The 12652-nt window shown below is 47.4% G+C and overlaps 1 protein-coding gene across 3 annotated transcripts in view; it reads right to left on the reverse strand.

The window, feature by feature from the left end:
* Window positions 1–12652, reverse strand: part of roq (RING finger and CCCH-type zinc finger domain-containing protein roquin) — a 162743-nt gene that overhangs the window by 126387 nt on the left and 23704 nt on the right. For all 3 annotated transcript variants that reach the window (XM_075678443.1, XM_075678444.1, XM_075678445.1), the window contains exons 3-4: window positions 6299–6618; window positions 518–625 (exon numbers count right to left, since the gene is read on the reverse strand). In XM_075678443.1, coding sequence (XP_075534558.1) covers window positions 518–625; window positions 6299–6618 — 428 coding nt within the window. The remainder of the gene's footprint in view (window positions 1–517; window positions 626–6298; window positions 6619–12652) is intronic.

The raw sequence follows: 12652 nt of genomic DNA on the forward strand, positions 1-12652 counted from the left end.
AGCGAAAGCAACATTCTACCCAAGCAAAGCCTCTACCTTGTGCCCTAGTCAATTTCGCCATTCCCTTATCATGCAGAGTAGCCGAATAAGCAATGAAGAAGGTTACAGTTGGTCATGAGTTGTAAAGTTAACTGTGCTAACTTGCAACTAAGACAGCACATAGAAGGGGCGCCGGACATAATGAGCACCATTTTTTTTTTAATGCATGCAGTCAAGCAAAACACCCTGTGCAAGTGCACTTCAAGCAAGACTCACTTTGGGTGATTATTATGTGTCTGCATAATAGTCGATTCTGCGCTGATCAAGGCAATAGATGGGGTGCAGCTTATCGGGAGGCGAGTTTCTGCCTTGAAGTACAGAAAGGCAGCACAAATATGTGCGCAAAACTAGTTCCAAAATGCACACAAGGTTAAAATTAAAGCACTGGTGTCACATGGATTATCTACGACATCACAAAGTCCAAACTAAAACAGACAGACCCCTGACAAGTCCCAAGTGGTGACACAGAAGTGCTCACCTTGAAGCAGGACGCCCTATAGAGCAGCTGCACCACATGGCCTATGCTGGTCTTTGAGGCCTGGGGGAAGTGGGGTGCCAGGCGCTGAACCACAAACAGCACCAACACCTGGGAGTGGAAGGAGGGGGGAAGGACAGTGGAACAATTGAACAATGGCAGCATATCCCCCACCCTCAGTTGCTGCTCAACACACAGTGTACGACAGGATGACATTAAAGGTGCGCTGATGCATTTTCGAAGTAGCAAGATAACAAAAGGATGACGCTTAGCAAGCAGAAGGGTTGAGAAACAAAGATATTTTAATTGTATAACAAAGTTGGTCTTGAAAGGCTGGACCTGGCACACTCCTGGGCATCGAAACAAACTAGTTCATAGAAACAAGTAAATATATTAGAGTAAGTTATCGACAGCACTCGGATGATTCCCAGTACTTTTTCTAGGGCGACCAATGATGTCTAAGCCGCGAGAGAAGCCAAGTCAAGCCACTATGCCACAGTCACAAAGCCTTGCATTCGGTAGCATTAAGGAAGTGTTGAACAGCCTAAAGGCCTTTTTCATACTATTGTTGCATTAAGTGCTGGTTTTAAGTGATTGGAGGGTTAGTGAACATTACACTGGTTTAATTCAGACATTTCTAGGTAATGTGACCATAGCAACTATATCAAACAAAGGTTCTCCGCGTGACTGACCTCACCGAGCCACTCAGTAGAGTCACTAGATGTACCTAGGCATCTGGAGTCCATATTGAGTGACTAGTTGTAAGCTCCCTCAAAAGGCATTCCTACTCATTCCTCTTCTCTTGAATTGAATTGAATTCTGGGGATTTACCTGCCAAAACCACACTTTGACTCCAAATTAATTTTGACCACCAGGGGATCTTTAAAGGGACACTAAAGGCGAATACTAAGTCAAGCTAAAGTGATAAATAAGTGCTCAATAATCTCTAAGGCATCAATATTACCGCGTACAGAGCCTTAACAATCGAGAAATCGAGGTAAATGCAGGACATGATTAGAGACTCCACCGGGACATTCGAACACTTGCCCGATGACGAAAGCCCTCCTCAGACAAATTCTGTCACTAGTACTTAACTACTCGTTGCAAAAAACATACTCGTATTGCATGATAAGATGAAATAAAATGCTACTTGTCCAGTTCCATTTCATGTTTAGAAAAAAGAACTCACTGAAATGACCGTTGACAACAATGCGGGCGGTCAAAATGTTTAGTTTTCACTGGACTCTGCGCCGCCCACGCTTTCGCATTTCAGTACTTTCCTGATCGCGTAGTGCTGCGCTGGCTTTTCTGGCTTGCGAAACTCCCAAAAACTGCAATTACCAGAGAATTCAACTTCCATGTGATGTCGCGGGATGCCAGAACGGTCTACACCACTTGACTAAAAAGCAGCTGCAGCAGCGAATCCGCCACTATGTCTTTGCTCAGTGCCGCCATCTGTCGGGCGCCGTTTTACTCACTGATGGCACTGACAGCAGCAAAGGGCGGTGATGGCGTATGCAACGTCCCCACTCCCCCGATGGGGTGGCGGGAGATTTGAATTTCATAAAAGGTATTCGGACCATTCAGGTACAATTTTTTTGTAAACTAAGTCTTTTCTTGGCACGAAAGAAGCATTGCGAGGTTTCTGGAAAGGTATTTAAACCTTTAGTGTCCCTTTAACGTGTCCCCAATGCATGGGATGGGCATTTTTGTATTTTGCCCCCATCAAAACGCGGCTGTTGCAGCCGGGATTTGATCCCATGACCTCGTGCTTAGCAGCGCAACACCAAAGCCACTGAGCAACCACAGCGGGTTCTCTTCCCTAACTGCACATGCCTTCCCTCCCCACTCGCCCTCTCAGTTTGCGCTTTCTGATCGTGGCAATCACAATGCGCAGCAATAAGCGATCAATGCGATATCAGAACTTGCGATAGCTGTGATCGCCGGGCTATACACAGAGATAAAGAGCAACTGTCATGGTGCCAGCGCGAGTCAAAACAAAAAACAAAACAAAAAAATACTAAAGGCACGGCCAACAGTGTGTGGATGCTCGCACACATATCTGCAGAAATGGCATCAGCACAACCACGTGACTCCGCTCCACCAATAGTGAGACGTGGATAAGTCCCAGACCTCTTGCCCTCACTCGTTGGCTCGGGCGCCAAGTTAAAAGAATGTCACTAGCTCGAGTTTTACTCATGAGACGTAATTGGGCGCAGCTGTTCGCACCCACTCGTGGCCAGAATATGAATGTTACTATTACATGGACAATCTGAGTCCAATGACAATGCCCTGCACTTTGCCGGCTATCTTTCACTGACGCCTGCCCAAGCCAAAGCTGTTCTGGCGCAGTGTGGTGCAATGTCAGTCATTTTCCACATTTGCCACAATAAGGCACAGCTATTTGCTTGAGTATCAAAATGCCACAATTGGCGCAGTATTCCCACCCATGCACAATCTCTGGCGACCTTTTTGGTTGCTGTTACAAATGTTTCACTCAAAATCTTCAAGCAGGTTCAAGTAGCGCCAACTCCATCATCAATGGCCGTGCCTATGAGCACAGCAATAAAGCAAGGGAAATGCCAGACAATTATCTGTCACATGAAGAATGCGGTTTCACATGAATAATCATGTGGTCCATGACTATTCGGCTATTAGGGCAAAGTTGAATTCTGTGCAGCAATAAGGTCGATAGCAAATGGAGATTTGGTGCATGCATTGATGATACCTTTGTCTACCTGTAGGTACAGCATGGAAATGGTCAAAATACAAACTGAACAGGTCACATGCAAGCATATATGCATGCAGGAATGCACTGACAAGCCTTTTTTTTTTTCATTTTTCTTTCTTGAGGCCACTTTGCAGATAACACTTATTTTCTGGCAACTCCATTATTTCAAACTTAATTAGGACTTTTAAGCGGTTCCCATCAAGTCCAAATTATTGGTGGGTGATCTTTTCATTGAGTGAAGTAATGAGTAATCATTGACTGATGAGTGCATATGTTAGGCCCATTCATAAGAAGCATGACTGGCACTCAGATGGTGGATACTGGGTGTTTTAGTTCAGCCACCAGATTATTGAAGTATGTGACAAACTTAAAGTTGCTCAAGGCATTTGTGACACTGCCTGCAAGCTTCTTGTACGTGACCAACCACTAGCTATTTATGCTGTATATATGGAACAGGAGGAGGAAGTGAACCTGCTCTCCACACAATCACATACTGTCACAAATGGAAGCATCGGATCTTGTTTTACACTAACAACATCTAGCGTCAATACTACTGATACAGCGTGATCTTGTTACAGTCCGAGAAGCTTGCATTATGTGCTGGCAGATGCCACAGCCCACATGCCTATTCCATGCCTTCTATCAATGCCTTTCCGTCAGTGTGATCACTCTTAGCATGTCTGCTGCTCCTATAAACACAAACCATATAAGGAAATATGGACCGGACGAGCACAAACTACCAAGTGGGTTTCGTGTCTGCTTCGTGTAACGATACACATCTTGGCATGTATGCAGTCGACGCTCATTACAACGGACTGTGATAATCCAGCGAAAAAGGTCTGTTCTATCCAAAATTAGCGTATCGTAAGTTGTGAAATAGCGAAATTTTGCGATAGAAACAACGAAATTAAAATAACTATAGCACAGCTGCCAACTTTATGATTTTATCGCAAACTGCTCGACTTTTAGCACTCATTTAAGATTGCCGTATTTACACAAATTTTTTACGGTTTTTTGCAAAATATAGTCGCTGAGCTATTCTTTACGGGTCAATTTTTCAGACCCATTGATTATGCGGGTCTACCAGCGCGGCAGCAGTACAGTCTACTCTCGTTACAATGGACCCTGATAACCTGACAAAAAATGTCAGTTTTAATCCGAAGTATGTAATATCCGAAATGCCCCCCTTTTGAAACTTTGGTCGCGATGTCTAAGAATGTTAATGCAAAGAGTGAGTCACGAATGTAAAAATGAATGTAAAAAAACAAACAAGAAAGTTGCAGTTTCACTCAAAAGGCGAAGCATCGATTGCGATAGCAAATTAGTAGACAGCTATGCAAACTAAGGATATTAGTTTTATCAGCCATATAAAGTTGTAAACATTTGCTTACTAACTGAATTAACAAGCATGGTATCACACACGTACAGGTAAACATTAACACATCTCGCTCAATGACCGTGGAAAGTCCATGCCAAACGGAGCGAGTGCCGTCTCTCGCTCCAACGCGAACTAAACTTCAAAAGCACAGAGTACATGAAGCTACCGGCACACTTTGTCCATATCGCAGATCACTTTGAAGATGAGGCCTGCAGGAGCATGCATTTTGTCCACATCGCTTTCAAGATACAGCGCAAGCGTGCACTTTGTCCACATCGCAGCTCGCTTTCAAGAAAGGATGCCAGGCGGGCGCGCCATAAGCAGCAGAGAAGTGGTAGTTTTCCCGTCCTAAAGTAGATATCACCAGAACAATGGCGGGAAGCCAGCCAGCTGGCCACCCGGGCCGAGCGCATCACCGCCACTGATGACACAAACATCGGCTACAGTTTTGTTGTACACAAAGAACAGTGGCCAGTAGTATAAACCGATGTCTTAAATTTATGTTTAGCAACAAGCAATGACGATTGTCAAATCTGTAGCACGAACGAAAGCCACAGTAAGAGGCAGGTTCAACTGGAGCCTACGGCTGGTCACCGCTGCACTGCATGTGGGACAGCTAAACCACATCACATGCCTCACAGTCTGGATGCCAGGAATAACAGCACATCTTTTTTGTGCAAACTGGTGCGATAAGAAATAAAGCTGTGTTCTCAAAACTGTGCATTTTGCGATAGTCGACGGTTGTTCTTGAAGCGTCGTATTCGGCTTCGAAGCTGGTTAGGCCTTCTCGGCGCTCTTCTCGGTTAGGTCTGCTCGGCGCTCACTCAGCACTGAGCAGACAGTGGGCAACGGTGGTTCACTTGTGTGGTCGACATGAAAACGCTCCACTGGCGGAGCATTGCATAACACGTCCTTTGTGAGAAAGCTCGCGCTTGCCACTAGTATATTCGCTCCTCAAGAAAAAGTGTACTTTCACAAATTTCACAAGCAGCCGGAAATAGTTGCATGCATGATGGCACGCATGCAACTAGTGCGTACGGCAGTGCACTGCCGTAAGCACTAGTTGCGTGCAGTGCATTGCTGCACACACTTGTTGCTTACAGTGCACTGCGGCACGCGTGCATCGGCACAGCAAAGCATGTTGTATTTACACCATCTAGATAATGTATCCCCCAAAATTTGGCTGTTGTCGCCAATTGTGTGTTATAGCTGGGTCTGTTAAAAACAGAACTGGTTTCGTTGATAATACAGGCAGAAGAAACCAAGTGAGAAGAATGGACTGGTACTTGTAGTGCGCTACAAAGAGCAACAATGCATTCTGAAAACGATGCAAACATGAGAATTATGCAATGACAATGATGTGAAGCAGACAAACTAGTTTGCACTCGTTCTGTCCACATTTCTTTGTGTCGTTTATGTGTGCAGTCAATTATGTGAACTGAAATGCACCAACTAGCCCATCAGGATGTCCTAGCGATGTTATTTGCTGGAGAAATACAGTGCCTGGACAAGTCATGAACAAAGAACAAGTGAAAACACATCTTGTCACTCTAGAGCTGTATTCCCCTAGCGTGTACTACAGCTACTGCGATGTTAACTGATTGTCTGCAAGCACAGCAGTAGTACAATGAGATAGGGGCCAGGGTTATCGACGTGCATCGCGCAACATGCACACCTTGCGCGACAGGGGTGACCCATCCTCGAGGGCAAGGAGGACCAGCCTCAACACTTCCTCCTGCATGTGGGGCCCCAGGAACTGGCAGCCACGGGCACGTACGGCCGCCCACAGGGCAGCGCTCAGCTGCTGGCCCCCTGCGCCTGCTCCACCACCCGCCTGGTTGTGCTGGTGGTGCTGGAGGAGAAGCTCGAGGGCACAGCGCTCGCCCAGCGAGCGTGCTGCGCGGGCTGCCCGGGCCCGCCCCTCTGGCTCGGACAGGGGGCAGTGCACCAGAGAAACCAGCTTGCGCTGCAAGGGCCGGCTCAGCCAGCACCCACCTTCAAGACACAAAGTGGGAGACGGTGAAACAACTAAAACACTGGAACAGAATTTGCCCTGCCCACACATCTGGCAGCCACGACTCATTCATTCATGATGTTCAACATCCCAAAGCAACACTGGTGCCACAAGAGATGCCGTTGCAGAGGGCGAGCAGATTAATTGTAACCACCTGAGGTTTCTTAACATGCACCTAAATCTAATTACACGAGTTCTTTTGCATTTCACCCCCAAATAAAAACATCTGCCACAGCGGGGAACTCCACCCGTGACTTTGAGCTCAGCAGCATAATGCCATAGCCATTAAGCCACCACGCAGGGCCATGACTTAACAAAGGGCATTAGATGAACACAAAATGATACATATAGGCAAGAAGGAAACTTACCTAAGCTGAATGTAACAATATCATGGCCAAGTATAGGATTTTCATAATGTATTGGAATTGAGAACTTTGTTAACTGTTGTGTTGTTGTGTTGTGGTGTGTTGTGTGTTTTTTTGCTGTTTGTTTTGTTAATTCCTTCTGCATATGTTATAAATTATATAACAGATACAGCTGAACAGCACATACGGGGCTCGGGCACGCTGAAGTGAAATAATTTTGACCTTTTCACTTGAGCACGCCTGCATTGTTATGATGCAAATGAACAGAACTCGAACTTGAAGGCTTTCAAAAATTTGACAGTAGTTTGCTTTAACAAATTTCAGTACCAAGTGAATAAGACAGTTAACTGCACTTGCTCACTTCACTTGAGTTCTTCGAAATAACTGAAGGAATGCAGGTAAGGCCTAGATCAATAAAAGCCAGATTATATACAATACCACTTTATCGAGCCCAACCAGTCAGCAGATTTATTTTTGTAGTAAGGTCTCTAACATTAGACAGCAGCTGTTTACAATAAGACTTGTACGGAGTTTTTAACCTGGGAACATGCTCAGCGCCTATGCATTCTTCTCAGCAACACCAAATAAACATTTGCGAGCTATAGCTAGGGTTGCTAAATCTCAAGTGGACGAAGTCTAGACTAATAAGGGCATCAGCTGGCAACGACCAGCCCTGTCAGTGCCAGGAGCCGCAAGACAATTTTTTTTTTTGTCCTAGCATGTCGCAATTTATATCAAGTGCAGTAGTTACCTGGCTAACATGATTATCAGTATACATATAGGCACTGTGAACAGTTAGGGCCAACAGAACTAAAACCATGACAAAAACAAAACCGCCTTAATGACAATGGCAAGAGAACACAAAAATGAAGATTGTGCAATAGAGGTGTCCAGCATTATAAAAAAAAAGAAATCTGGTTTATTGATTGTTATTCAGCAGAAAAACAAAACTAAAGTTGGGACATTTAGCTGTCCCGACTGGGTGAAGTCAGAACTCAGAACATTTACTCAAAAGTTAAGACTACTGCACTAAATCCGGGACTGTTGGCAACTCAAGTTATAACACTGTTTTTACGACTTCATTGAATACAACTGGAGAAAATTACCTTAAAAAACAACTGCAGCAGCCCTTTAACAATGACAGTGTCAGACGATTCCAAATCAAAAATGTGAAAGCAAAGAACAAGGATTATATGGGTAGGCTGCAACAATGCTGCAGTAACACAGGCCGTCTAAATGATGAGTAAACACTTGTCCCTGTTTATATTACAGAGGCTGGGATGTGACGATGAAAGTTCATCACTGTAGCACAAACAGAGGCCTCAATGGGAATTACACAGCCCGAGGCAGCTGCTAAGTTAAACAGCGACAGCATTCAACAACCACTCAGGCTGCCTGTGTGACTTTGCACTCTCTTCCAAGTGGGCTGGCAAAGCAAGCAGCTGCTGTTCCCCAAACCAAATGAACAGGACAATGAGAAGACAAATTATCAGGGGTCACACAACCTCCTTGACTTTTGTGTAACTAGACATTTGCCCAAATGTGTGATGCGTAAGCATACGCCCACAATGGTCCCATCAACAACAGAACCATTGCCAGAGAAAGGGAAACGTATTGCTACGGGAAGGAAGAAGCGTGCGTCTATTTAGAGATGGCTTTTAATGGCGGAGTCAACAAGCATAGAGCAGCGATAAAACTTAACTCTTCTTCGTAGTCTCCAAGGCCACCATCATCGTCCTCTTCTTCCCACATTACCGACTGTGACATCACCCCCGTCGGAAAAAGCACCTTATTGGTGCGGCTCATCGGTCTGAGAAAGGTAAGGTTTGAGATGGCTGACGTGGATGATGTCAGAGAGAGGTGAAGGCACCGTGGCATCCGGCAGAGACACTTCATATGTGATAGGGGTCACCTGGCGAAGGATGCGGTAAGGGCCATAGTATTGCGAGAGGAATTTCTCTGAAAGACCAACACGCCGAGTTGGATACCAAACTAGCACAAGAGCACCTGGTTCGTAGTGCACGTCGTGATGGCGCTGGTCGTAACGGCACTTCTGGCATGCCTGTGAAGCAGAAAGACAAATGCGGGCAATCTGGCGTGCTTGGGTCGCTGTGGCTATGACATTCCAAGTGTACTCTGTCGGCGAGTCGAATGTGGTCGAAAGGAAGTCGGCGAACAGCCGAAGAGGAGATAGAAGGGTGAATAGCCAGCTGTGTCGTGGCGCGAGGAATTGTAGGCGAACGTGACGAATGGTAGAGCAATGTCCCAGTGGCAATGAACGGAGGAAACATACATTGCTAGCATGTCAGTTAATGTGCAATTCAGGCGTTTGGTAAGACCGTTAGTTTGAGGATGGTAAGCGGTAGGAAGTTTGTGCTTAGTAGCACATGATCGAAGTAGGTCGTCTATGACTTTGGCAAGAAAGTATCTGCCGCGATCGGTGAGAAGTTGACGTGGTGCACCGTGGTGCAAGATTACATCGTGAAGCAAGAAATCAGCGACGTCTGTAGCGCAGCTGGTCGGTAGGGCTCTAGTAATGGCATAGCGAGTTGTATAGTCTGTAGCGACGGCAATCCATCTATTTCCGTCATTTGATATAGGGAATGGTCTGAGAAGATCAACGCCAACGCGAAAAAAAGGGTTGGCCGGTATATCCAAAGGCTGCAGCAGTCCGGCAGGAGGCACAGCTGGTCTTTTCCGGCGTTGACACGACTCACACGGCAACATAGCTCCGGACGGAGCGGTTGAGATGGGGCCAGAAAAACCGTCACTGAATTCGGTCACAGGTCTGCGTGACGCCAAGGTGTCCAGCGGTGGGAACGTAGTGCAGTTGCTGCAGTACAGTCTGTCAAAGATGAGACGGAATGACTGTTAGGAGCTCGGGCCCGTCGGAGTGCATGTTGTGGCGATACAGGATGCCATTTTGTAGTACAAACATGTGAAGGGATGGGTCAGGCGGATCAGAGAGCAGGTGTTCGATAATGGGATGTAACGACTCATCGAGCCATTGTTCAGCGCCAATGTCTTGCAAGGCAGAGAGCGAAAGAACGCAGATCGGTGCGACATCCACTAAACCATCCGGTACATCGACGGGATGACGAGACAGGCAGTCGGCGTCCTGATGTAGATGACCCATACTTGTAGACCACAGTGTAGGTGTATTTCTGCAGCCGTAGGGCCCAGCGACCGAGGCGTCCGGTGGGATCCTTGAGGGAGGAAAGCCAACAAAGGCCATGGTGGTCGGTTGTAACTGTAAATGATCGACCATATATGTAGGGTCGGAACTTGCCCACCTTCCAAATGAGGGCGAGACACTCGCACTCAGTAATCGAGTAATTGCGCTCTGCTGGAGAGAGGAGGCGACTGGCGTAGGCGATAACGCGGTCGTGCCCACATTGGCGTTGAGCTAAAACTGCACCGATGCCGTAGCCACTGGTGTCAGTGTGGATTTCTGTCGGAGCAGAGGTGTCAAAATGGGCGAGAACAGGAGGTGTGGTGAGCAGAGTGATGAGCTGCAAGAAAGCAGATGCTTGTTCAGAGCCCCAACAGAAAGGAACGTCTTTCTTCAGGAGGTCAGTCAGGGGACGGGCAACATGGGCAAAATTTTCCACAAACCTGCGGAAGTAAGAGCAAAGGCCAATAAAACTGCGAACATCCTTGGCACAAGTTGGTATGGAGAAATTCTGCACAGCACGAACTTTAGCGGGGTCGGGGCGAATGTCTGACGAATCGACGAGGTGTCTGAGCATGGTTATTTGAAGGTGACCGAAGTGGCACTTGGACAAGTTTAGCTGCAAGCCACCGGTGCGAAAAACAAAGAACAGATGAAAGTCTTTCAAGATGAGTCGCAAAAGTTGAAGAGAATACGATGACATCATCCAAGTAGCACAAACAGATGGACCATTTCAAACCACGCAAGAGCATGTCCATCATCCGTTCAAAGGTCGCCGTGCCACTGCACAAGCCAAAAGGCATTACCCGGAACTGATATAGGCCGTCTGGTGTGATAAATGCGGTCTTTTCACGGTCCATTTCATCCATGGCAATTTGCCAATATCCAGAGCGAAGGTCTATAGATGAAAAATAAGTGGCACCGTGGAGACAATCCAGAGCATTGGCAATGCGGGGAAGTGGATATACATCTTTCTTGGTGATCGTGTTTAGATGACGATAGTCAACGCAGAATCGCCAGTTGTTATCCTTCTTTTTGACAAGAACAACAGGGGACGCCCACGTCCTGGAAGAGTGTTCAATAATCCCTTTGGCAAGCCATCTTGTCAACCTCGCTCTGGATAACTTGTCACTCAGAAGGCAACACCCGGTATGGGCGTCGGCGAACAGGTGCTCCATCGCCGGTATTTATTTGATGCTTGACGACCGTAGTCTGACACAAAGGGCGATTGTTCAGGTTGAAAATGTCGGAGTAGGACTCTAGGAGGTCACGGAGCTCTGCAGCTTGTTGGGTTGAGAGGTCCGGTGCAATCATCTTTGTAAAGTCATCGGTCGGGGCTGATGCAGAAGGCGCAGAATGAGCATTGGTCGAAGACGGCGCAACAGATAGAGCGGAAATGTGGCACTCGTGCGTCAGTGACAACGTGGCAAGAGGCATGCCTCGAGGAAGTACTTGTGGGCACTGTCCGAAATTTAGGATGGGAAGACATGTCTGATTGTCTGCAACAGAAACGGTGGTGTGTGGGAAGGAGATATTGTGAGAAAGCAGGACTGAAGTTGCGGGAGTAAGGACATAGTCTCCGTCAGGTACAGGTGGGCAGGCTAAGACAAGGATGCAGGTTGCTGGAAGAGATGGCAGGCGTATAAAATCCGCGGAACAAAGCTGAGTTGCAGCTTGAGCAGGAAGGTCAACGGGAGCAGGTAGGGGTAGGTCAAGTTGTACAACACCAGCGGAACAGTCAATCAGAGCAAAATGGGCGGCCAAAAAGTCGAGTTCGAGGATCACATTGTGAGAGTAACTTTCTAGCACACTAAACAAAATGGATGTGTGGCGACCGGCAACACTGACATGAGCAGTACACATTCCAAGCTCAGCCGGAGTTCCACCGTCGGCGACCTGGAGCAGTCGAGTCGGAGCAGGAGTAAGTACTTTCTTCAAGCGCGTTCGAAGCTCCGCACTCATGATGGAAATTTGGGCTCCAGTGTCGATGAGTGCTGTAACGGGCAAACCATCCACGTCCACGTCCAGAAGGTTCCGATTAGTAGGCAGGGTCAGCAGAGGAATTTCACGCCAGGGTTCTAGAGCAGCGTCACCTCCAGGAGCTGCCCCAGTTAAGTTTCCCGTCGGAGAGCAGCGACGGTAAGCTGGGGATGGAGAGCGACGCAGCTGGGGCGAACGGGAGCGGCGACTATGTGGTGATGGCGAGCGGCTGGTCGCGGTGGCTCGAGCGTTGTCAGGTGCATCTTCAACCTCGGTGAAGAGTGATGGTGGGCGAGGATTCAGTGGGGAGCGGCGGTAGGCGGGAAAGCTTGGTCGAGAGTGGGATGGCCAGGAACTTCGACAGTGGCGAGAGATGTGGCCCACACATCCACAGTAAAAGCAGATGGGTCTATCGTCATGCGTGCGCCATTCGGCCGGGTTGCGATAGCTCGGATATGGACCATATTGGCTCCGGTTAACAGGGGCAGGGGCAGCAGA

The sequence above is a fragment of the Dermacentor variabilis genome, unplaced genomic scaffold (genome assembly GCF_050947875.1).
Source record: "Dermacentor variabilis isolate Ectoservices unplaced genomic scaffold, ASM5094787v1 scaffold_20, whole genome shotgun sequence".
NCBI lineage: Eukaryota > Metazoa > Arthropoda > Arachnida > Ixodida > Ixodidae > Dermacentor > Dermacentor variabilis.